Below are 27,328 nucleotides of genomic sequence, written 5' to 3'. Positions count from 1 at the left end.
CTTCATATTTCCGAAACGGAAAACTTGTCCAAAATTTGTTAAAGGAAAAGAGAAAGTGCCTGGTATTGTTAGACAAAGCTGGTTTTCTTAATTTTTTTACCATTTTAATATACTCCTTTGAATATTATAAATATTTTGAGAATTCAATTGAATGTAAATTTTAGAATTTAAAACATAAAATGCCCCAAAATTTCTCCTTCGATGTATCAATCAATAAAGTAAATTAATATATGGCACTTAACCAAATTTAATTTTAAAAATTTACATTCAAATAAAAAATCACATTTTAATCCCCAATGTCTATTACAATTATTATTATTAATCCCAATTCCATTATTTTTATTGGTATGTTAAAATTATACTTGAGTACAATTATTTGATTAATCCACTTTTGTTTTAAAATAATTAGAAAGAAGGCGCAATTCACCCAATTTAATACACGAAAACATATTTCATGGTTCTACTTAGAACACTTAAGGATTGAAATTCGGATTGTATGAAACGGCTACGAATTAGTTTAGATTTTTACAATTGATGTGATTTTATCTAATATTTCTAAGATTGTATAATCTTCTACGCGAAGTTATCTCACAACTCACAGCGTAAGTCCAGATCTCTATCAAGTGTTCTTAAGTTCTACTTATGTTTAAAAGATTGTGTATCACACAATATAAGTGAAACCCCTTAAATTTGTTTCTTTTTTATTAAAAAGTTTCACTTTAATAAATCAGTGCTAGTTAGGCAGTGATTCTTAAATATTAATGGAAGTTGTAATTTTTTTTTTTTTTAATATTTATTTCAAATATTCCTTTTTTTGATAATACTAACAAAAATTTTATAAAATTAATAAATTTAAAAAATAATATTAATAATACTGTGATTTTAATATAAGCCAGTCAATGAGTTAGCCCTTAGTCAATCAAGAATTCAAAATTGGGAAATTAGTTATTTTGTTTTTTTACCGGACAATAATTTAAGTTAGTATAATTTTTATTTCGGAAGCTAAAATATTAATAATGCGAAAAACTTATCATATTATTTATTTCCCCAGCCTGTTTTTCTGTCACATAGCGATATCTTCCTTATTGCTTTATCAAATTCCATGATTTCTTATCGTGCTGGTTAATGACGAAAAATAGATTTACGGTCTAAAAATGTATCGCTTCTCTTAAATTTATAATCTCAAATCCGCCATAATAAATCCAAGAATAACAAAAGTTTGGGCAGTTTAGGGGAAGTGGATGAGTCTATCTGACAAAACTGTAGAGAGTTGAAGCAAATTTATCCGAATAGAAATTTACTACTTTCTCATTGACTGCCATTTCATTGATGATTTTAAAAATATCAATAGTGTACCAGTCAAAAATACTTCTTACAACAGGACTGTTAAAAACGAAACCCAGAGTCAACTGATTAAATTTAACCCTTCATAAATTCATATTTAACTCAAGTATTGAGAAGTCTTCATTATCTGCATTAAATTAAAAGTTGGGTAAAATTTTATCGGCAAAGCTAGTTAAAACAATCTTTAACTGTCTCTCAGAGTTAATCCGAGTTAAATTTTGGTCACAACCCTGTATAATTAAACTTCCTTTATATAAATTAAAAACGTTTGGATAAAAAATTAAATTAATATTTACAATTCACTAAAATTTAACGATAAATTAAATAAAATTGCCTCGTTTTTTTTCTAGTAACGCAACTTTATTAAACCTAAATAAAACATTTTTTTTAAACTAAAACAAATAAATAAAATTCGTTGAGCTATATAAATAATTGAAATGCATAGTAGTACAATGGCTCAACACAGAAAAACAAACTTTCTAAAAAAAAAAGAACTTTTTTTAGTCATTTTCTACCCGACTTTTGGCAAATAAAAAGTGGTAAATTAATCGCAAATCTAAAAAATAAATTGTTCAGTCGGGATATAGTTCAGTTTTAAAAATATCACAAAAATTAATCTCGATATTTTCTTTTTAAATAAGTATCGCGTTCAGTCACATTTATAGCAAAATAAATGGATAGAAAATAATTCATCTAGTATAAAAATTTTGTTTAATAAATTTAATTTTCGTATTTTCCAAGATATTTAAAGTGAAATTTCTGTAGTCTAATAATGACAGTTGAAAGAGAAAGATTAAGATTTTCTATTGAGAGTTAGGACAACACCATTTTCAATTAAATTATTCCTAAAATTAAAAACGAAACTCAACATTCCCTCGTGATATAAATTATAAAATATATCACGCCATCCTGTCAACTAGGTTAGGGAATTTTTACTCAAATATTTTTAGAAATAAAGGATGTGCCAGAAAACCGTCTCAGAGAATGTTAAGTAGAAGATTGTAAGAAGAAAAATTTTGTCTCTTTATCAATGTATTAGTTTTGTGCGGTTCTAGGACTCTAATACAACGATTTAAATGTACTAACTCTCGTAAGATATAATCTATGAAGAATACTAGATATACTAAAGAATTTTTCTTTGGAGACCAATAGTTTCGATTTAATTCCTAAGAATTATAACCATACTATAGCTTTTATCTATGGGGTTTTTAAAACTTTTTAATAATATATCTAAATGTTTTCACTCAATCAGACTTATTTAGATACGCGGCGGAGAAGATGTGGGCTTTCTGCGAGGCGTCATAAAATAGCATCCCTTTTCCGGAGATGTCTCACCTCCGGTGGCTGGTTGTTCACAAGGAGGGCACAGAGAATCCCTTGATATAAGCTCTAAGGATCCATTTACGGTACCCCTCTTATGTATTATTATTAACTTATTTAACTATCAATATCTCTCTGTCTTTCTCAATCTATTCTTTATTTTGTACATGTCGTTTTTTCATTTTATTGTCTTACAACAAACTGAATTGCACTAAAGAAGTTTCACCTTAATATTTTCTTCAAGCCTACATTATATGAGTTCATTTATTCCATTCATACCCTATTATTCACATTTTTTCATTAAACACAAAGTGTTCGTAATTTATTAATATTACATAATAAAATCAAATTAATTAAGATTTTTAATACCTAAACATCTTTCTTCCAAAACTTCGTATTTCGAAATTATCGTATACCGGATTAAATACTAACTAATCTAGACAGATTAAAGATTTAAGATACTTAGGATTTCGATAAAAAAAATTCACACGTGAGCTCGACACCCTACTAAACGTAAATACCAAATTTCAAAACGATCTACTGTACCATTTTCGAAAAAAAAAATGGAAAAAAACTTGCGACCCACACTTTGAAAAACACTTATCTAATCCATTAATATTAGATTACATAATTTCAATAATTTACGAACACTCCATACAAATTGAATTAAAAAGTTTAATGTTATATAATTATATTATATATTGGTCCCCAACAAAAATTAAAAAAAACAACACCATTGATAGTAGGTACATTAACAGAAAAAAGAAAATTCTAGTTTTTTTTTTGAGAAAATTTCTAGATAATCTCAACCTGCAAATTTCGATACAGCAACAACAGTAGTCTGAGTATTCCAAACATCAGTGGTTGTATTACAAAACGTCCAACATGTAAATATTTTCCATATTGTTTCTAAACACGTATTATTATTTATTATATGATTATTTTCAACTCATCTAACCTCTGATTCTGTACCACTAGATGTTTCTTCAGGTCTAACTATTTGATAAGTAATTAAATATTCAGGATAAGCTTGTTCACCCCTATATACAACATATTCGGGGAAATTTAAACCACCAGCCGATGGACGTCCCATTACCGAATGATGTCCAGGTGGTGCATGTGCCATTTTCATTGCACTAAATTGTAAGAATGATTTACCTAATGTTACACGACAGAGTAACAAATGCCTAAAACAAATGAAATTCATATTAGTGAGTGATACATTAAAAAAATTATATATATATAACGTGTAGAGCCACCTGGAGAAAGGCACTTTCAGAGAACGAAAATAGTAAAAATTTTACAGGGAGTTGCAGATCTGTTTTAGATTAAAAACTATAATCTGTGCTAAATACTCAGTTGCCTACAATAGAACAAAAAAAACACAGTTTAAAAAAACAACTTACCTATGACAAATATAACAAGATCGATCTTTATGCATAGGACATCCGGTACCACCACATATTCCAAATACATATTGATTACTTTTTGAGGAATGTTCAGCGAAATAAATACCAGCACCAAACATACCACCAATATATGCGTGTCGTTCATCAAAACCTTTTTGAACGATTGCATTTATAAATGGTGATCCATGGAATAGCATACGTTCGTTACTTTGATTATTATTCTCTTCGGAGACTTCTTGTCGTCGATGAATATATCGTTCCCATAATTTACGATTTTGAACTTTTTGTATCTGAAATATATTAAACAATGAAATTTAAAATATCAGTTTGTTTGAGGTGCGCAAATAAAATTCCGAGATAAACGAAACTTACCCTAACTACGTTATATCTAGTGAATATACCACCAGAATGTCCATTATCACGATGTTCACGTATTGTATTTTGCATTTCGTCTTCTACAGCTAAGAATTCCTTATCATCTGTTAATAAATCCACTAATAATGTTCCAGGATTCGACGGTACGGACCAAGATGATCCACTACCAGCTAAACCACTTGATACAAGTCGTTCCATGCCCTTAATTAATTTATGTCTAAATCCGTAAGCGGTAACACCTACTTGTTTCAAATCATCATGACCCATTTCAGCTAATATATCTAATGTAATTTGTTCTCTTTCGAATAAATCTAATAAATGTTCCAACCCCAAACTATAAATAAAATTAATTATTTAGTTATTATTTTACAGAAATATTATGTTAATAAAATATCTTGTGGAATTAAGTAGATATTTACCTGGTTAGGAAACTAGAAACACTAGCCACTACCGACGATGAACATTCATGTGAACTAGATTCCATTTTAACAGAATCCGAACAACCATCAATGTATGGTAATGGAGACATTCCTTGATTTTGTGCTGAGATAGGAATACATAATGTCATGGAAGCCCCTGAAGGCATTATAACCGTTTCTGTTGTGGGTACAGGTGAACTTGGGATTATTGTTGATACAGCTATTGATGGTGGTCGACTAGGTGGTGCTGATGCTGGTATTACAGGTACACTTTGTTGTGACGTCATTGCATCTTGTAATAAACATCGTACATCCTCTGCAGAAGCTAAATCAAGTGGTGTTTGTCCTTCTTGATTTTTGAGGTAAGGATCAGCACCATGTGCTAACTGTAATGAATATCAAATCTAATTATTATTTAATTGGAAAACGAAAAAACAATGAAATATACTCGAGAACAGTTAGAGAATTTCTGGAGAACTTTTCAGAACAAGATAGGGTTATTAAAACACAATTAATATAATAATCTGACAACCCAGAAGTCGAGGTTGATGTCTCAGTCAAGTTAAAGCTTCAAAGCTCCACAATTTTTCTACAAAGTTCGCCAATAGTTAAAAACTATTGGACTCTTGGAACACCTTTGAAAGAAATGAAATACAATAATTCTAACTGAGTACAGTGCAAAATCGCTTTAGAAACTTGATGGTAATGAAAATGAAATATTTAAAACTTACCAATAGGGCACAAAGTTGTGTTCGTCCTTTTTGAGCAGCTTCATGCAAAGGTGTAAATCCCCATTTATCTGTTGCATTGACAACAGTATCAAATTTAATTAATAAGGCTGCTATATCCAAATGACCATAACTTGATGCATTGTGTAAAGGAATTAAACCACCTTTATCTTGAGCATTCACATCAGCGCCATGATCTAACAAGAATTCAGCTACTTCAACATTATTGTAACCAGCTGAAATAATAAATACAACAAATTTAACGTAAATTAAATGCAAACCAATTCGAATGATTCAACTTTAGTTACCTGCTAAATGTAATGGAGTTGAATTTCGACCTTGAGCGTCTCTACAATTAATATTGTCGGAAGTAACTAATCGTTGAACTCTTGCAAGATTTCCTTTTTTAGCTGCATCTAATAACGCAGCATTTCCTCGTAATAAATCGGCTACGTCTTGATCGCCTTCTCTGACTAATTCTAAAGGTGTAGCACCATCTCTGTTCTTTTTACTTGGATCAGCTCCATGCTAAGACAAAATTTCCGAATAAGTTTTATTTTTTAAAATCACATTATTTAAAATCAGTGAAAGACAGTTTACGATGTTAAAAGAAATGATGCCAAATTTTAACGATGCAACTCTTTTTCGTTATTACCATGATTTTTTAACCCCCGAACCAAAGAAAGAAGGGTATTATAATTTTGCCTGCTATGTGTGTTTTTGTTTGAAGAGTAATTTAATGGAGAGTTGTTCAAAGTGCGAGATTAGGGTTCCGTATCCGAAACATTTGTCGGCGATTTAATAATCTACTAATAAGTAGATAAAATAAAATTACCTTTAATAATAAGCGAACAATTTCATATTTCCCTTTAGCCGCAGCTTCATGTAACGGTGTAAATTTCCATAAATCAGCCACATTCACACTAGCCCCATGTTTAACTAATAACTCAGTAACTTCATAATGACCATAGGAGCATGCATTATGCAATGGAACTAAACCCCTACAATTTAAAATTATATAATTTAAATGAATAATAACATACATTTTTTTTTTTTTTTGGTTTGCTTTAATAACATACCCTTTATCTTTAGCATGCACATCAGCACCATGTTCTAAAAGATACTCAACAACAGCAACTCGATTATATCCAGCGGCAAAATGAAGTGGTGTTGAATGTCTACCATCTAAATCACGACAGTTTACAATATGTGGAAATGTGCCTAATAAACGTTGTACTTGTTCTAAATCACCACCTTTAGCTGCTTCTAAAAGTTGACATTCCACATCCGCACTACCAGATGGTGGATCTACAAAATCAAATATATTTATTAGAGTTGTGTTAGCAGCATTGCAAAAAATTATTTAATAGGTCTAGAGTCTGGCTTAGTCTTTGACATCCGTCCTGTGCGAAAGGAATTTCTAATGAGCAGTTGACTGTTAAAGCTATTTTGACATTTATTGAGGAGAACAAAATTTTTTTTTGAACATTTATTGAGGAGAACAAAAAACCCCTCCCTCTTTGGATGGTTCCTGTGTACGAGCCTGTTTGAAATTCTTTCCAGAATGAATTTAAAAAGCTGTTGCCAAGGTCATTATTGTCAAATAATGGCGAAAGAAGGTGAAATTTTGTCAAAACCATTCTTATGTTTAGTTCGTAGGGTACTTTCGATCCCACCAAAATATGAGTACATTTATAAAAGTACAATTTAAAACTAATTTTTACGTACCTTGTAAAATTTTTAATACATTCTCCGATGCAATTTGTGCAGCCGTAAAACCTTGTAACGACACAATACTCGTATCAATATTATACGATAATAATATTCTACACGCTTGAATATTATCTTCACGAACACATCGATGTAACGGTGTTTGTCCTAATCCATCTAAACAATTCACTTTAGCACCATGCCGTAATAAAATATCCATAACATCATAATGTGAATTATCCACGGCAATATGCAACGGTGTTAGGAAATCTTTATTTTTTTCATTTAAAGATGCCCCCTTACGTATTAACGTTTCGATAATTTGTTTTCGTTTGGGAAATGGAGAATTAGCCGCAGCATGTAATGGTGTATCACCTGTATACGGATGTTTAAAATTCACTAAATCACTTGTTAAACACTTTTTTAATTTAGCTGGATCTGATTGACGTGATGCTTCTAATAAACAGTGTCCTTTATATTCATCTAAAAAAAAAATCGTTTTGTTAGGAAAAAGTGTAAATTATGGCCACAGTCTTAGAAAAGGTCTGGATCCCGATTTTTTGTTATTATTGGCGCTGTATTAATGTCCGAATATCAAAAGTGAAATGATTAACTGAAAGATGTCACTACTGTATCGTTCCGTAAAATAAACTGAAAACTTACATGCTAATCGTTCTTGTAATTCTCTCGTAGGTGCAACATCAATCGCCGATTTTGAATGACAATTAATATGTGTTGGATCAGCACCTTCACTTAATAACAACGAACATACTTCTATGCGTGACTTTGATGCGGCTTCATGTAACGGTGTAAAAGCCCATAAATCATTTGCATTAACATTTGCTCCATGTTTGATTAACATTTCTGTTACTTCAAAGTGACCGTACGAGCAAGCGTTATGTAATGGAACCAAACCACTGTGGAAGAAATCAATTTTCAATAGAAATTATTCTATAGCAACATTTATACATAAAAAACGATCCGGAATTAGTGATTTTTTCCCTAATATAAAAAATAAATTGCCAAAACTTACCCTTTATCTTTAGCATGAACATCTGCACCATGCTGTAATAACAACTGAACAACGCGACCTCGATTATAACCAGCAGCTAAATGTAACGGTGTTGATCTTCGACCATCGCTTGCATGACAATTTACGTTCAATGGATTCAATAATGTTAAAAGACGTTCTTCATTACCCGACCTTGCAGCTTCTAACAATTCATCTTTCCGATAATCACCAGTGAGTACGGGTCGTGTTGATGGATCGGCCAGCTCCAAAGCGGTTTTACCCTCTGTGTTTCGTATGTTTGGATCAGCTCCATGTTGTAATAATGCTATAAATTATTTTAAATTTGATTATAAATCAGAAAAATGAAGGAATTTAAGAATACTTACCGATGCAAACATCAATTTTTCCCTTAATGGCTGCTTCATGAAGCGGTGTATAATTCCAATTATCTCGAGTATTTGGATTAGCACCTGCCTCTAAAAGTAATCGTACAACATCCGCATGTCCAAATGAGCATGCGTTGTGTAAAGGATGTAATCCACCATCGTCACGAGCTTGAATTGAGGCACCAGCTGCTAATAAAAATTCAACTACATCCCGTCTACCATACCCTAATGAAAAACAATTTTCATAATGTAAAAAAATAAAATGCCAATCCCCTCTGTTAGTATAATTTGGCAGATAATCTTACTAAGAAGTGAGATGAATTCAACATTGATAAAAATTATCTATCTTAGATTCCATCTGAATTTCTAGTATCTTGCTTTTCTTTATTTTCTAATGACTAAGAAGGTAAAACCTTTGACCAAATAAACTTAATTTTTCGTCAGGGAGGGCACACCAAGGAGGGCGTGGCCAAGGGGTAGCTTACATCTCTAAAGACTCGAAAAAATTAAAAGAAATGCTAACCATTTTTTGTCCAATTTATAATTCTCGCTCGAAAAATTGAATTTCGTATCATTTTTCGTCATCACTAATCCCTTAATTTAGCCCTCTGCCTTTCACGCCCTGAGATAATTGATAAAAAAGGCATTTCATACGAAATTACCAATTAACTAGAGATTTGACAGTGTTCGTATAATCTTAATACGGAATTAGAAATTCCAAGATAAAATGATTTCTTCTGTGTACTGACTTTCCAAATATTTCTTAATTGGAATATCACAATTTCTGATAAAACTGATATAAAATATTTTCCATTAAGAGTGGCCTAATTTTAAACTTAAATTGAATAAATATTTGATCGATGAACAGGAATGAGAAGTTACCAAATATCAGAATTACTTAGTCAATAGTGAATTGTACAGCTTTAATTATTATTACATAGATATATCGTTTAACACGCCTTGAAGTTTTCACTTAAAAAAATTTTAACGAGTCCGGACACTCTTAATGGGAAACTCTTCAATAAATATATATACCCATTTAATTAATAAAACGCAGTTGGGTTTTTTTATTGTTAAATTTAAATTAATACTTTATTTCTAAAATATCCCAAATGATATTTCTTAATTTAAATCTTATAATAAAAACTAAATAAATTAATTATGAAATTCTGACTTTCTGAGAACCTTCAATTATATTTTAAATGAACAATATGATAATTTAAACAGTTTCATTTGTTTAAAAATACAAATAAAAACTTTGTGATTCTAAAATTTAATGTGAGTAATTAAATTCAAAAACAATAGTCATATTTTATAAATTTATAATAGCTTTCATTTCTTCAAGGAGAATAAATTATTTTTAAAAAAATATTCGTGCAAATAATTTTTTAGAAGTCAATAAATAATATATTTAATAAAATTTCCGATACTTTCTCAAAATTTAGTGATTAAAAATTATTTAAATATACAAGTTTTATAAAATTGAGAGTAACAACAATTTGTTATATAATTATTAAGTAATAATAAAAAAATAATCAAGTCAATATTATAATTTTTTTTTTGTGATCATTAGAAGGGCACTGCCCTTAACAAGATTGGATAAATATGACCTTGCTTACCAGCTGCAAAGTGCAATGGTGTTGACTTCCTTCCAGCCGTATCCCGTGCATTTACAGTTTGAGATGATACCAATTTTCTAACACGAGTAATATCACCAGTTTTACATGCTTCGAAAAGTTCACGTAATGGATCACCAGATGTATTGGATAATGGTTCCATTGATGTGGCTAATAATGCCCGACGATTTGCCATTATTTTTAATGGATTTAAACCATTTTATTTATTGAATATTTTGTAGGATAACTATTAAAAACAAAACTAGTAAAACATCACTAACTTTTGGTTTGCTTGTGTCCGTGTATACAATGAAATTTTTCAATGTTTTTTTTTTCTTGTGATTGCACAGTATTATTTGATTTCACATACACTTTAATGTTGTATATGTGTACACAATACACAGAAAAATACACAACATACACCATCACATAATCACAAAACACAATTCATCACAGCTGTCTGAAGTATATACAGTGTTACCAAAATACTAAATCATTTTTAGTGTATTATTTATTATGAAATATAGCTAGAAATCACTAGGTCTGTTCCATGGAGGTTATAAAGAAGGAGAACGATCGCTATAAAAAATATTGTCCCCAAAATATGGACAAAATAAGTGAGACGCTGGGATCGCTAAGTTGTCTCATTAAAAGCGGGCTGTTGTGCGCTAATTTCAAATGATCTATCAACGTTTAATATACGTGTATATAATATCATTCAAAGGAAAAAAAGCAAATAATGAAATTATTATTTATTATTATTATTAATTACTAATGAATAAATTATAAATTATCTATTCTACTTTATAAATTTATCTATACTACTTTATAACTTTGAATGGTACTAACTTCATCTACTTGTACTCATAAACAATAACTAAAAAAGATTAATTAATTAATCCGAAGATAAAGGTGAGTAAAAGGTTTATATATAACATTATTGATGAGTTTAATATGTCAAGGGTGCAGTAGTGGCTAGCTTAGTCGCCTCAGACTACAGAGTACCTCGGTTCGTGTCTAGTATTGCCCCGTATAATTGTTTATTAATTAAGTTATTATACCGAGGTAATGTCACTTTTTTAGATAATTGTTATGGAGAACCAAAAGCGACAAATAAGTAAGAGAGCGAGGTATATTTTATGTTATTTCAATTCCCAACCCCTGACAGAAGATTGATTTATGACTTAAGTAGAAAGGTGACTAGCATAAATAATTTTTATTTTTTTTTTGTAAAATAATATGTTCTCCTATTACAATATCTTATAAAATTTCATTCAACAAGAATAAATTTTTAGCATCTACAACAACAAAAAAGCAACTGAAGTATTTTTTAATATTTTGTAATAGGCGAATATGTTATAAAAAAAAGTGGGATAAAATATAAAACATGTTCTCCTATCACAAAATTTCAAATTTTAGTCGCAACGAGCTTCTATTTTTATTTTAGAATTATAAAATTTAATATTTTGTAATAGGAGAATATGAGTGGAATATACTATATGACATGTTCTCCTATTAAAAAGTTTCAAATTTTAGCATAACAAGTCATTTTTGTGCATATTATTTAATATTTTGTAACAGGAGAACATGTTATTTCACAAAAAACAATTAATTATGTTAGTCCCACTTTCCTACTTATGTCATAAATCACTCTTCTGTCAGGAGGTTTGAATTAAAATTTTAAAGAGTAAGATATATTTATGATTATTTAAATTCCTACCCCCTGACAGAATAGTGATTTATGACATATGTATAACTGACGTTATTTATAGCAAGAGGGCGGGTTATATATAGATAATTTAAATTATAAAAAGAATGGAAAATTTTTAACATCAAGAAAACTTCATTTAATTTAAAAGTAAAAATGTTAGCCATACCAGGATACGATCCATCGTACCTTGATTTCACAGGCAAGTGCTATATCCACACAGCCACTCGACTTATTATTTATCATGTAATTAATTTAATACTTACCTTTACTAAATTATTAATTAATTGATAATTTTGTTCTGAAAGAAAAAATAGGATAGGAAATTTAAAAAATAACACAAAATTTAAAATATATAACGATTTTTATTTATTTAATATTTAAGTTTTTATAAAAATAAGGTAAGTGTTGTCAGGAATAAAATTTTATAGCTGCTTACGAACGTTGATAGTCCGTCTCAAGGGCTTTACCCAACCTTATTTGGTAACGCCACAGCACCATGTACTATGTATTTTTTTGTGTGCATTTAAAGATGCTAACGAAGTAAATGTTTTATCACAAATACATAAATATATTCTTTCTCCACGAATTTCTTTAACTTGAATCGAATCGTTGTTTTTAGTAAATGATATGCAACAGTTTTTACAATGACATTTTTGTGTACGGTCTTTCTGTGGCTCGTGTTCGTCTACACGGGAATTCTTTGTAATTTTCTTAGAATGAGTAAGTTGATGTCCAAGTAAACTAACTTCCCAAGTAAATGTTTTATTACATTGATCACATGAATAAGGTTTTTCTCCCGTGTGAATCCGTTTATGTTCAATTAAATTACTTTTATGTAAAAATGATAATTTACAAATATCACATGCGTATCGTTTTCCTTTTGATTTTTTTCCATGATGGACTTGTTTTAATCGAAAATCTAAGTTTTTCTCGGTATGCTCGATTGCATCATCTATTAATTCATCTTTAATTATCACTTCAGAATGTAATTTTTTGGTATTTTCATCTACATTGGAATTATTTACATCTTCAATTGAATGAAATGGATCAATATCATTGTTTTCATTTCTGATAAACATAAAATTATTTTCATTTGGAAAACAATCATTTATGTTCCCCGTTTCGATGTCTTCTTCTTTAACTAATACTGGATTATTTACATCAACAAATGAAATATCTACATTTTCATTTATCTGTTCAAAATCTAACGGTTCAGTTTTAATGATTTCGTTTTCAATAAACTGAAAATTTGATTCCTGAAAATGACTACTTTCTTGTTTTATTTCAGCGATTTCTTCTGGTTGTAGTTGTTTCTTGCGTCTACTTCTTTCAGCACGTTTATTTCGTGCTACTCTGCTACATCTACCGAGGTCAGATTTTTGTTTTTGCGGTATGTTTCTGAAAATTATAATTAAAATACAAAACAATTAAGAAAATAGTATTAAATTTCGATGTAAAACATATATACAGTCCTTAGACTTATATGTCCATCCATACAATTATATTAATAAAGTAATGTGTTGTTACTATGTTAACTCCCTAAAATAAAACTCATGCACGGTGCGAATAGCCACAAGTACAAGGGAGCCCGTATCAGAACTGGGACAAAGTACATCGGAAATTAATTCTTTTTACTTAAAAATTTAGTTACCGGCAAAAAATAATACCTTTTAACTGTTGGGGAGATTGCAGAAGATTTGAAGACCTGGTTAGTTTGATAAATTTCAGGAAATATTGTTGGAACATAATTTGGACTTAAATGCTCTTCTGATTTTTTTCCACCGATAAAATGGGCACTACAAATATAAGAATTTCGAGTTGGAATCCACGGTGATCCGTCAGCACTATAAAAAATTATTTTTAACACTATTACAAAAAAAAAAAAAAAAAATTGAAAAGTGAGGTTATCTTATTAATTTTTTTTTACTTTTGCCTTCGAACAGCTTGAATCCATTTTTTTCGTTGTTCTAATTTCCAAGCGGCTACTGGAAAACTGTACATTATACATTTGCTGTTCCTCTGTGTATTTTTACAATTAACTACACAACAATTTTTACCACCCATTATTTTCAATTTCCATCTGTCATGTTTGTGAGTACCTTTATAGCCTTCATGGTGAGTACCATGGAGGTTAACCTCCATGGTGAGTACGTATTATTGCTTTGTTATGCCTACGAGTACGATAAGCGCTGCAGTCGATTTGATTGTGTTTATATTTATCAACAGACTTTATTAAATAAGTAGAAAGTTACAAAGAACTGCACTTAGTTAAATTCAGCGCGCAGTTTTGCCCAGTTACCCAGTTACTACTTTGGTGCCGCCAGAAAATGTTTTGTTGCCACCTCTCCATATCAAATTGGGGTTGATGAAAAAATTTGTAAAATCACTGCAAAAGGATGGAGACTGTTTTAAATATCTATGAACAAAATTTCCGAAACTGTCAGAAGCAAAGTTGAAAGAGGGAGTTTTCACTGGCCCCGACATAAGAAGGCTTTTAACTGACACCCTCTTTGTGGAAAGTATGATTGAGAAGGAAAAAAAAACTTGGGTATCGTTCAAGGATGTAGTGCGAAAGTTTTTAGGAAATACTAAGGATTCTGACTACAAAACCATTGTTCAACTAGCAGCATACGAAGCTCAAGGCTGCAAGATAAGCCTGAAGGTCCATTTTTTACACTATTACATAGAATATTTTCCTGAAAATGGGAGCTTACAGTGAAGAGCAGGGAGAGCGTCAAGATGGAATGTCACTATGCTTGCAGACTACTGTATAACTTTTAATAAACGAGTGCTTTTACCAATTTTTTATGTTTGAATTTGCAAAAAAACCTTACGTGATAGAAAAAAAATGGCCATCATTTCTGAAATGAGCGCATTCTAAAACATATAATTTAGTAAAAATATCTCATGCAGCTGACAAAAAATTTTTTTTTTGCAGACCTGTGTAATAATTACAAACATGATTGATTGTATTTAAAAATAATTTACTTATAAAATAATATTACAGTACTTAATATATTGATTAAAAAAAAAAACAATTGCGTATCGAACAATGGAATAACTATATAAACAAAATAAAACAAATGAATTAATGAAGTCTTAATTGAGCTTGTATATTTCTTAAACGTGAAATTAATTGTTCGGTATGCGGTTTACTATACAACGATGATAAGGCACTTGAAATAATATCTTCTGCGCGTGTAACAATTTTCAATCTATAAAATACAAGAACATAATTATTGATGAGTGTTGAAATATAATTTTTATTTTTGTTGGTATTTGATGATTACTCACCGATCCATTTGGCTAACCATATTTGGATTATGTACAAAAGCAGAAATTAAATACGCAACTGCTTCATACATATGAAATGGATTACCAATATTTCCTGTAATTCGTTCTCTTAATAATCTAAAAATTAAAATAATTTATTAAAATACTTTCAATATGAATAATAATAAAATATAATAGGGGTACCGCAAGTCGATCCCGAGCACCTGGGGGATCCTCTGTGCTCTTCTTGAGAACAACCAGTCACCCGAAGATGAGACGTATTTAGGTAAGAGATGCTATTAAAATCAGATCAGATAAAGCAATAGGATTCTGTCGAGGCCAGTCGCCATTTTTAAACAGTATTTATATTTTTTACTTTGTTATAACGGTGTAAACAATGAATTAAAAATATATAAAAAAAAATACATGAATATTCCCTATTGAATTTTTGTTTTTTGTAATTTTTAGACTAGATTTCTTTTAATTTTCCCAAATACTTACGATTTATATGTATCCAATAGTTTCACAAATGGTATATTCATCGATAAAAATGTATTTGGAACTTGTGATGGATTTCCTGACAGTTTACAACATTGCATTTCTAATAAATTAATGATAACCCCTAAAAAAAGAATCCAAATTTAGATAACAATTAAACAAAATTTTATTTAAAGTTTCTTACTTAGTTGAAAACAATTTTCGGAATCACCATAATCTCGTGCCAATGCTTGTATCTTATTTAAAAGTTGTGTCATTTTATCCTCGGGCGAACCGCGACATTGTCGTATTTCTGAAACAATTATATTCATCCAAATATTTTGTATTAAAGATGCATCATCGTGACCAGAACAATGTATTATGGCTAATTTACATTCCCATAAATTGAATTTCTCTGCGTAATTTTCGTATAACTAAAACATACAATGATTGTTGTGATTTTTAAACGACCATAAAGTTTTTTCTCGATCAAATATCATTCGACCAACCTCTGTGATATCAAATAATTTTTCATCTAGATGTTTCATGGCTTCCTCAGCATTTGGATGCGTACTACATGTATTTTTAATTGCATCCAAAATTTTTTGCTGTACACGTGCTATCTGTATACGATCTTCTAATTCACGTAAAAATATTCCTAATGGAGCTGCGTATCCAACTTTATCACTTCGCATACACATTACAGAATGTGCTAAATATTCTATCCGTTGTTTCAATGTAATTCCTTTTCTATAAAAGTAAAAATAATATTTTTAAGTTGCGATACCAATGTTTTATTATTTAGATAGACCCCTGCCACGCAATAGTAGATTAAGGCAGCGCGAGAACCATAACAAACTGTACCTGCCCTTTTCCCATTAATGGGTCGTCCTTTACAAAAATCTTACTCGTATCTTTTCCTTTTTTTCAGTCAACAAATTTTTAGCCTTTAATTTTCGTTCATCCACCACCTATCCCTTTTGCCATCGTCCTTACCCAAAAATAACCCTGTTCTTGAATGCTTGTAGAATGAAGTATTCTCAGGACTCCCTATTCTTATTTTCAACACCGTAGACTCCCGTTTCGATTCTCATAGACCCTCTATTCATATTTTCGTTACCGTAGATACCTTTCACTTTCGAATCGAACCCAAGGGGTCCATTTAGATCACTTTGGGAATGACTGCTTTAAGTTAATGAAGAATTAACTCCTTTTGCTAAGCTCGAATCTGATAATACCGTTCAAAGGATATTTAAATTGATTGTGAGCAAACTTACCCTTCTGTTGCTAAAACATTTAAAACTTTAGCGGCCGCTGGATGATTTTTATTATGCTCATAATATTTCCATAATAAATTGTAAACTTGTATTGAATCGGGATGATCATGTGACGCTCGAATTAAATATTGTTCTAATGTTGGCTCAGAAATTGTTATTAATTCGGAGTACATTTGATGAGAGAACATCCAATCGTAAATTGTTATATGTAATAATTCATCATCGTATTGAAGGGCACTGTTTATCACTTCCTGAATCTAAAGGATTAATTCATGAATTCGTATCATTCTCTTGTATAAATAAATAAATAAATATTTCTCAATCGAACTTACCACAAAACTCGATTCCGAAGATGCTAATTGTGAAACATTTTCATTAGATTGTACATTATTATCATATAAAATTTCTAACATGTTTGTGACTTCTGTATAATATTCCATCCTAAAGACAAAAAATATGAATTCAAAAATTTAATATTTTTATTTTTGTAGGTTTGGGCTGTGCATTTGTCAACAGGGTGGAGCATTTTAATCGATTATGACTAATAGCTCGTTTTATAGTGAACCAATCAAAAAATAACTGTGTGGTTGAAGGGAGGGATCATGTTCTGACATCAGATTGGACCTAGTTCTCCAGGTTATTTAATAGTCAATTTAGATTCTAAAAGATAAAAGATAGAAGAACACTTTAAATTAGAAAATTGATCCTCATAAAAGAACTAACATTTTTTATTTAAATCATTTTATCCAAAATCTCTACCTTTCGGAAAAATATTTCATTATTGCATTTAATCGAAAGAAAACAAGCTAGCTACAGAAAAATGCTTTAGCCAAATGTTGTCATTGGTAATAGAGGACATTCGCCTGTGTCCATGACTTTATACTGACTCTAATTTCAAGGTCATTCGACCATGGTCTTCAAATGATCTTAAAAATTAACTTTAGTCTAAAAAATGTTTCTAAAACTAGCGTATTTTATTTCGATTAAATACAATAATGCCATATTTGTAAGTCGCATTTCCTCCAAAAGCTAACGATTTTCGTTTTAAATAAAAAAGATTAGTTTCTCATGAGGATCAATTTTTTAATTTAAAGTGTTATTGTACCTCTTACTTTTTAGGATCAAAATTGATTATTAGAGCAACCCGGAGAACTAGGTCGAATCTGTGGTCAGGACATGATATCTTCCCCATCAAACTCTGTAACTTTTGTTTAAATTATTTTTTGATTGGTTAACTACAAAACGAGCTATTAGCCATAATAGATTAAAATGGTCCACTCTATATAATCATTCATAATAATGATAATAAATACCGTCGTGTATATGCTTGATAACCATCTTCATCATGAGCTGGTTTATTACTTTTATAAAAATGTAAACCAACATTTTGATCATCTGATTTTTGTGCACATGTCACACATAAATCTAATACACCTTGATAGAATTCATTTGCAATAAATTTTTGGCATACAACTGCTAAATTTAAATTTGGCGCAACATCTTTACATAAATTCAATGCTGAGAATAATAATTCTTCTTTTTCGTGGACATTTTGTTTCTTCTTCGAAAGTAAAAGTATTTCATTAGCCTATAAATAAAATATATTTTTATATAATTGGAAATTTTAATAATTAGGTGTTAATAAATAATAACAATACATAAGAGGGGTACCGCAAATGGGTCCCTAGCACCCAGATCGGGAGGTCCTGTATGCCCTTTTTGAGAACAACCCTTAAATACCTCAAAATTATAATATATTTTAAATATTTTTTTACACTTATACACAGCATTTTTTACACAGCAACAGTATTTATATTTTTTACTTTGTTATAACGGTGTAAACAATGAATTAAAAATATAAAAAAAATACATGAATATTCCCTATTCTAGATTTCGGACCCGAGCATGAAGCCTTGCAGATTTCTGCAGGTGCAAATAAAAGGATGCAGATAAAATCTTGTAGCGAAGAAATAAAACAGACTTACCTTAGAACATACAGCATCTTCATTTTTATACAAATTCGGACAGACTTCACGTAATTTTCGACTAATTAAATCAATCGATGCATTATCATTTAAATAACTATTAATTAAACTAATAATTAAATAACACAATAACTCTTGTCCATTCACAAATATATCTTTGAATGTTGAATTAAACAACATATTCTGATGTTCACGTGATAAATTATCAACAATTAAATGAAATTGATGTTCAGTTAATATCTTCCATAAACCAAGTACTTCACATGCATGCCCAACAAATACTTTGAGGGCATCTAACGATTGTCGTTCTTCTAATTGTGCATCTTGTATGGCAGTTAAACGTTGAGCTGGTGTTGTTGTTGCATTTTGTGGAATCATTTGACTTGTATTGTTAAATGTTTCGTTCATGTTACGTTGCATAATCATTGTTTGATTTGTGGCACTGATGTTACTGTTTAGGGCTAGTAAGGTATTTTTATCCAGGAAGTTGCGTAAGGCGCGTAAATGATTTAATAGCCATAGACAATCTTCACCGGTTACAATACTTACAAGCTGTTGAAGAAAATTTGTTGAAAACGTTAATTATGTATAAGGATAAATTTTTATTGACTTCGAGTTGAGTTCGTTTTATTTCGAGTATCGTGGTATTTATTTTATGTTAATTATGTAGTTTAAAATTTCTATGTCTACTTAAAGGTAACATAGGACTGACAAACGTCCTTAAATGGCCTAGCGGAATAAATGAATGTAAACCTGGTATTGGTACCGGGACACAGAGACATTCCAGAGAATTGTAAAGCCGACGAGCTTAATAGAAATGGCACAAGATGGCTGCAGGTGGCTCCTGAATGAAGATATCTTAAAAAAAGCTAATCTTAGATGGAGAATGGAACACACTTGTGGTATTAGAAGACAGATATGATATGAGTACAATCGTAGGGGCTCCAAAGATTTTATATCGCTTCAAAGGGCTTCTATAAGCAAATTTGTTGCGACTTTTACAGGAAGCTAGCGTCGGACGCTTCATAGGGATCCCATCTTAGAACAGAAGGTATCACAACGGATTCTTTGATCTAAGTGTCCCATCCCAAGACAGCCACTCACATAACCATGTCTCTTTCAGTTATAAAAACACTTACATATGGTTTATTATCTTCAACAACTTTTCGACAGCATGAAGTACACCATAATTCTCGTAAAATACGTCCAACATACAAATATAAACCATTGTGTTTTGCAGAAAATGACATTTGTGTTCCACCAACATCTTGTTGCATTTGCATATGTTGAGGTTTAATTGGTGATAACATTGAACCTGGTCCTCTTTGTTGACCCATGGGCGTTGATACATAACCTGGATTAAATCCTAAGAAAAAAAAAACAACTTATTACCTGAAAGAGAGGGAAGTAGCAAAGTCGCTAGCGTTTTTATTTACCTTGTGGATTACCAAATGGAGAACTAATATTTGCTGCTAAAGGTGGCATTGTACTAAATACTTTCGGTTCTCCACCATACATGAAAAATGCTCTGGTTGCCCACTCCGAAATTTGTATATTTTGTATATTTTCTAAGCATGCTAAAATTAAACATGTAGCACACGCTTGATCTTCATTTTGCGATTGAAAATAAGCTTTGACAAATTCACTATCTGGTCCTTTATTTTCCATTAAGATTTCTCGTAGTAAATCAACTGGACGTAATTTCATAACAATATGAGCGCCTTGTGTTGTTAGCACGATAAATTTTCGTGGTGGTTCGATGTGTTGACGTACAACTAACGGTGGATCACCTTGTAATGAAAGTTTATCTTTTTTCATTAGGAAATTTGTTGTTGAATCTTCGTTATACGCAGCCTAAAATTTTAAATTAAAATAAAATTTAAGTCAAGTTTTAAACAAAGTTGTCGAAATAATTAATATCCAAATCAGTAAGAAATTGAAACAAAGGTAGCTCTTAGAATCAAATACGCTGCTGAAGCACGGAAAGTAACTTTTGAAGCTTCTTACAGATATTAAAATACCGCTGCTTTTCAAAGTCTGGAAAGTGAAAAGACTAGAGAGAAAGAGAGAAGAATAATTGTAGCAATTAAAGAAGTATTATATTTTTGGACATTACAAGCAAGTTTCTTCCAAACAACCTAAATCCTGAAAAATCAAATAATAAACTGAGGTAAATGAAACTTCTGAAAACGGGACCACTTTCTATTTCAATTAGTACGAATTATTATTGCCTGCCATTTGGCGGGGTTGCAACTTCCAGTTATCAATATTTGACTGTAAATAAAATTTTTGTACACTCAAATTTTAATAGACAGAAAGTAATTAAAATAATATTTACTACTTAGAAAAAAGAAAGTGTTCTTACCTCTTGTAAAGCCCATGCTGGACCATCCAACGGTAAAATTGTGTAAGCTTCCATTAAAATTGGCAAGAATGGGAACGGATCACTACTCAAACACCATAAATGATTTTGATCTTGTGTGGGTTGAGCCACCATCATTAAAGTATTCTCACGATAGTTTGCTAAATGTACACTTTTTGGACGTATTGCTGGTGCATTCGCCGAAAATCCAGGTGGTAAACGTACATGAATTAATTGTAATTTAACGGGACGTTGATTTGTTGATGTTGATGTTAAATTAATTGTTGTGAAATAAAATCGTACACCAGTTTCGGCAACCGCTACTAAATGTAACAATGGTGAATCATGGCCATTTAATGCTGATATACTTATAATTGGTCGAAAATTTGTACTATCCAAAGTTCTAAGACAAATTTAAAGAAAAATAAAATTAGGTCATTCAAATTTTAAGAAGCGTGATGGGAGACAGGATACTGTCGATTGAACTATCACCTTCATAACATGCGGATCTCTGATGATTCTACTAGTAAAGCCTGCATGGAGGACGATGAAACCTACATGCATGTTATTTCACCTGCAGAAATTTGAAGGGCGTCAGATGTTTGTATACGAAACCTTAGATCCATCAATCCTGGGAGAGATCTCGACGAAAAATCTGTGGGATTTCTACGAAACGACTTATCCGAAGACGTGCTAAAGGAGGGCGCAGAGGACCCCAAGGTCTACGTACAAAGGACCCACTTGAAGTACCCTTATTATGTTTTATTATTATTATTAAATTGATATATAAGATACTCACTTTACAATATTGAGAGCACTTTGAACAATTGCATTTTGTGAGACTTTAACAATCTTATACATTCCATCACCATTATCACCTAGATCGTACACCTCAATCGAACCTTTCTCCGTGAGCACGTACAAAATATGTCGACTATTATCAATAGCTATATCAGAAATAGGATCTTCTTCTGTAAATGCAACATTTAAAAAAGATGGTACCAAAAACGATAATGTTCCTGTTGAGTGATTTATTTTTTTACATCGTTTCCCAAACCACGATCCTTGTGCTTGATAATTTATTTCAAACAGTGATCCATCGCGTCCACCTAAAAATATTCGACCTCTTTCTGTTCCAACAATTTTAGTAACAAGTACACCATCAGTCGGTAGTACAAATATTGGTTCTGGAACTAAATTAATTTCGTCTTGGGTTTCTCTTGTGTGTGAAACTTGATTGAATGTAACACCTAACACAACAATTTCAACGGTTGTTGTAAGAATTAACAAATATTTGATAAATTGATGAAATACTCCTGGTTTAGGTTTCACTAAACCCACACTTATAATTGTTTCGCCTAATCCATCAAAATATGCGACGTCTGAACCATGTTCGTAGGTCCAAACGTAAATATCACTGTCTATTGTAAGAAATGCTCGATTTATTTCGGGGAATAGACCCATTGTACAATGACATTGCATATCTGAACATCTTATTAAGGAAAAAATATTATAACCGAGGAAATGAAACCAAAAAAACCCGTCTAACTGAGGAATTCTCTCCTCATCAGTAGATTTTTATGGGAGCCGGTGGAAATGTTTGTGCCCGGTAGTAGGGAACTTCTGCCCTGCCCCATGGGCGTAAATCAAAAAAGCACAAGCACTCACCTGTATGATATTTTTCAGTACACTCAGACAAACCTTTTCCACCGGCTCCCATAAAAATCTACTGACGAGGAGAGAATTCTTGGGTCAAATGCTTCATTTCCTACAGTATTAGGGAGTCTTCAATTCAACTTGTATTTAAAAATAAAAAAGGATACTTCCAAAATGTTCTAAAACTTCTGGTGGTAAAGGAACTTTATTTACAATTTTTAATTGATTAATATTAGCAAAACTTTTCGATAATCCAGTTAAATTCGGGTAATCATTATCGGTAAGTCCACTTGCTGAGGGTCCACATTGGTTACTTACACCCGTAAAATCAATTAACGTTGGAGCTGCATTATCAATCATAATATGTTTATCAATCATACGACTTGCTAACTCCAAGGCGTTAGTCGAAGTTCGATATGAATCCCTAGTTCGATCTGCTATCGTTGTATCGTACATTTTTGTAAGAATTCTGAAAAAAATAATTAATTAGGTTAAGGTCCTTGAAGCATTTTTCAAAATTAGTTAAGTTAAATAAACATGGTAGGAAAATACTAACGTTTTATTCAGTCTTGATTAAAAAAATTAAAATTATGACTTTTTTATAATTGAAAATTAATTATTAAAATGTCTTCCCGGCTTTTTATAAGTTGCTGATTCCTATTTCAAAACATTCACCATAAACATAAACCCGTCAAGATATGTTATCTATGAGCAACGGTTAAAATTCGATCCAGCTTTTGACGAACCATGAACATAAGAAGCTAATATTGGACTAATTCCTTCTGTTTTATCTTTTATTTCTTAAGAAATCTACGATTTTACGATTTTTTAATTTGATTTCAGATACAAGAAACTGTTATTAAGTGCGATATTCATGTTCCTATTTTTAAATTATTCGCTTTTATACAAAATGGTGGCAACACAAAATGGTTGTTTTTATTTAAAATGATTTTATAGTATTATACCTGTGAAAAATAGACGAAAACATGGATGGGCATAGAGTATTTAACCGCTTAAAAATAAAAACTAATAATTTTTAATACGAGAATTTAATAATATCCTCTCCCTAATTGTCAAAATTGTTCCCCAACAGCGAAAATATTTTTCTATGATAGTATCCTAGTAATTTTTATCAACTCTAAACTCATGAACCTTTTGATAAATAGTTTTTTATTATTATTAGATCACTTATTTTTTCAAAATGATGTATTTTTTCTTACCTTTTATCTGCATGTGAAATGTCAACGTTCCTCTTTAGTTTTTGAGTTATTTTTAAATCATAAATCATTTGTTTCCATGGAAAGGGGAGTTTCATGGCCGAAGGCCGTGTTATTTTCCAAAGGGATGGAAGTAAAGCTGATGTTTAGTTTAAAGTTGGCATTGTCCATATTGTGAGTAGTATATAGAGCGGATACGTGAGTTAGGTTCCCTAAATGAATCATTTTAGGAATCATCATCACGAGCGAAGTCGTGGACAAAAGTTAGTACTTGATTTGGTTTTCAACGACCTTTCTACGGATTCCAAATTCCTAAATCGGGGTTGAAAAGACCCTATTTGGAGGTTTTTATAAAAAGGATATAAAATTTGATATAAGAACAAAATATATTAAAGATAAATGTATATATAATCAAACATAAAAAAGTTATACTGTTGTAATATACAAAATATTACAAAAAATTTCAAAACACATTTTCATTTTTGTTTTATTTACATATAATAATTCAAACAGTTTCAAATTTTTATCCTCAAAACAAGTATAGGTAAGTATGTTTTTTTTTTTTTAATACATCTCATACAAAAATTTTAACTTAACAAAGAAAATTCCTTAATTATTAAGAATTTAGTTTTAAAATGAATTTTTATCAAGTATAATTATAATAATTATAGAGCTAATTGTTAATTTTTGATTTGTTTAAAATAAAATAATTCGATTAGAAATATTATGTAGTATCGAATTTTGTTTAAGGAATTTGAATATATAATATCACAATATAGTTGTTTTGTTCAAGCAACAAAATTTATTTAATCGCAAATTTATATTCAGTCAAGCCAATAATTATTTCAAAGTTATAGATTAAATTTTTTGGAAAAAGACATCAACACCTCCTTAATCCTTCTTAACAATGAAGGAAATCTGTTGTACCTGGTAGAGCAACATTCATTTTACCGTAATAGTTTAAGAGATGGTATAAGATCAACCTAAGTGTAAATAATGTACCGATGTATCGATTAGCCTTGCTTTAGTTACTATTGGAAACCTTCATTTATCATATTTACCATTAACGTTAATAAAGTCGGCAAAGAGCTGTACAGCACTCTCTTAGATGCACTGTCTCTCTTCCAGACTGACTAACCCAGCCTCTACTGAACTCTTGGACATAGTAATGCCAAATGACCACTGTGAAAGATGAACTTCCCACACTAGGTTTCACAAAGAAGAACGCAAGTTTATTGCGTTTGCCCTTGGAATAAACATAGACTGTAGTTTATATAATTTAGAAATATTACTGGCTATGAACAAGCAAAAATTCCAAAAGAAAAAACACAACAATTTGTTTGCTTAAATATTTTTTAAGATAATATTGAAGCGATTAAACATTAATTATTGCTACTTAAGTCAACACTGTACGTAAAAAAAAAGTGTTTTTGAAATAGATTGAAAAAAATGTGAATAAGTTACATGACAACGTTTAAATCTATTACACGCGAAAAATGAAATACGGAAAATAAAAGTGAATGTCGCAATCGACTCTCCAGCAAACTTATTTCTCGACGTCCAGGGTGACTTAAAATGACGACTGTCATTGATTCGCATGGAAAAATATTTTTACAACGATGTGATGTGACTAAACACTTCTAATAAATTAATACTTATAAATTTATTCACGTTTTAAAAAAAAGATATTTTTGTTTATTTCAATATACATATAAATTTCAAATAAAATTATAAATTTTGGTTGTGTAATAATTATTATATATTATTTATTATTAATTTGATTGGCGAATTCACACATAATAACTAGAAACTTACGTCAAATTAATGTATCAAAAGAAAGAAAAACTTATTTTATTTAATTTCACACTGACACGCAATGCATTATAAAAAAATTATCAAAAATTTCTATTTTTTATTCTAGAATGGTTAATCGTCGACAAAAATAATTCAAAATAACTTTAACGAAAAAAAAAAACAAAAGTGTTTTCAGCCCAGTAGTTTTTGAGTTTAGCCATGATAAGGGGAGACACACTTTGGGTTAAATTTTTGCAATTTATCGTGGGAAACTTTAATATTTTTGAAAATAAAATACAGCTCATGTTACTCGCTGATAATGTAGTTTTATATTGATGAAATAATTTTAAAATCGGGTAAGTAGTTTTTGAGTTTATTCATCCATACTAATATTATAAATGCGAAAGTAACTCTGTCTGTCTGTTACTCTTTCACGCCTAAACGGCTGAACGGATTTTGATGAAATTTGGTATGGTGATAGATGATAACCTAGAAATGGTCATAGGCTATAAATAATCACGCCATCGTTCTTAGGGGGCAGGCAGTAGGCAGATAACTAAATTGAGTTAGTGATTTTTAGTCGTTTTTGTTGGGACTTTTGCTCTTTCACGTCTAAACGGCTGAACAGATTTTGATGAAATTTAGTAAGGTAATAGATGGTTACCTAAAAACGGATATAAGATCAAAATGATCACGTCATCATACTTAGGGGGTAGGAAGTAGGCAGAAAACTGAATTGAGTTAGTGATTTTTTTATGGTTTTTGCTGGGAGTTTTGCTCTATCATGCCTAAACGGCTGAACGGATTTTGATGAAATTTAGTTAGGTGATAGATAGTAACCTAGAAAAGGATATGGGGGAGGGGTGAAAGTGGGAATGTTGCCCAGCAAAGCGGGTAGTTCACAGCTAGTTACAAATAAAAAGACAATTAAAAGTTTCCTCTTGAAATAATTAGTGTACATTGACGCAATCTTCACTAGCGTGTCATTATTCAATAATAGAATGACTTAAATAAAAAATAGAAATTTTCAATAATATATCTAACTATTTGTGCAAATTTCATTTTGAATAATCAATATTATAACAATATAATTTAATGGAAGCTAGTTATTTCTAAAGTACGAAAATAAAATTATATTTCACGATTAAATAAAAAATATTCTTTTTTTCCTTACATTTAATTTACCATAAAATACATTGATTTTTTTTTTTTTTTTGGAAGTTACAAGATAATTGAAAATTAAAAAATAAAAAATAA

The 27,328-nt window shown here is 30.5% G+C and overlaps 3 protein-coding genes across 3 annotated transcripts; all 3 read right to left on the bottom strand.

The window, feature by feature from the left end:
• Nucleotides 1-2,086: 2,086 nt before the first annotated feature.
• On the bottom strand, nt 2,087-10,679 carry LOC123297357 (poly [ADP-ribose] polymerase tankyrase). Its single transcript, XM_044878988.1, has 13 exons — nt 10,323-10,679; nt 8,704-8,928; nt 8,339-8,642; nt 7,969-8,222; nt 7,324-7,788; nt 6,675-6,903; nt 6,431-6,596; nt 5,904-6,123; nt 5,599-5,831; nt 4,868-5,253; nt 4,446-4,782; nt 4,071-4,363; nt 2,087-3,851 (listed from the first exon to the last, which is right to left on the bottom strand). The coding sequence occupies exons 1-13, from the start codon at nt 10,513-10,515 to the stop codon at nt 3,614-3,616; spliced, it is 3,543 nt and encodes a 1,180-aa protein (XP_044734923.1). The 5' UTR covers nt 10,516-10,679; the 3' UTR covers nt 2,087-3,613.
• A 1,761-nt stretch (nt 10,680-12,440) lies between these two features.
• On the bottom strand, nt 12,441-14,118 carry LOC123298259 (zinc finger protein 1-like). Its single transcript, XM_044880216.1, has 3 exons — nt 13,958-14,118; nt 13,698-13,874; nt 12,441-13,428 (listed from the first exon to the last, which is right to left on the bottom strand). Exons 1-3 carry the CDS (start codon nt 14,092-14,094, stop codon nt 12,504-12,506), a joined length of 1,239 nt encoding a protein of 412 aa, XP_044736151.1. The 5' UTR covers nt 14,095-14,118; the 3' UTR covers nt 12,441-12,503.
• Nucleotides 14,119-15,060: 942 nt separating this feature from the next.
• LOC123297851 (nuclear pore complex protein Nup154) lies at nt 15,061-23,751 on the bottom strand. The gene is made up of 15 exons (XM_044879658.1): nt 23,617-23,751; nt 23,228-23,529; nt 22,204-22,888; nt 21,408-21,807; nt 20,479-20,896; nt 20,182-20,408; nt 19,043-19,594; nt 18,371-18,645; nt 17,390-17,498; nt 17,058-17,314; nt 16,290-16,530; nt 15,986-16,214; nt 15,805-15,925; nt 15,325-15,441; nt 15,061-15,245 (listed from the first exon to the last, which is right to left on the bottom strand). The coding sequence occupies exons 2-15, from the start codon at nt 23,514-23,516 to the stop codon at nt 15,119-15,121; spliced, it is 4,047 nt and encodes a 1,348-aa protein (XP_044735593.1). The 5' UTR covers nt 23,517-23,529; nt 23,617-23,751; the 3' UTR covers nt 15,061-15,118.
• Nucleotides 23,752-27,328: the final 3,577 nt, after the last annotated feature.

The sequence above is a fragment of the Chrysoperla carnea genome, chromosome 4, assembly GCF_905475395.1.
Source record: "Chrysoperla carnea chromosome 4, inChrCarn1.1, whole genome shotgun sequence".
Classification (NCBI taxonomy): domain Eukaryota; kingdom Metazoa; phylum Arthropoda; class Insecta; order Neuroptera; family Chrysopidae; genus Chrysoperla; species Chrysoperla carnea.
Note: the sequence above shows the minus strand (reverse complement) of the source record. Positions and strands in the feature narration are given on the sequence as shown.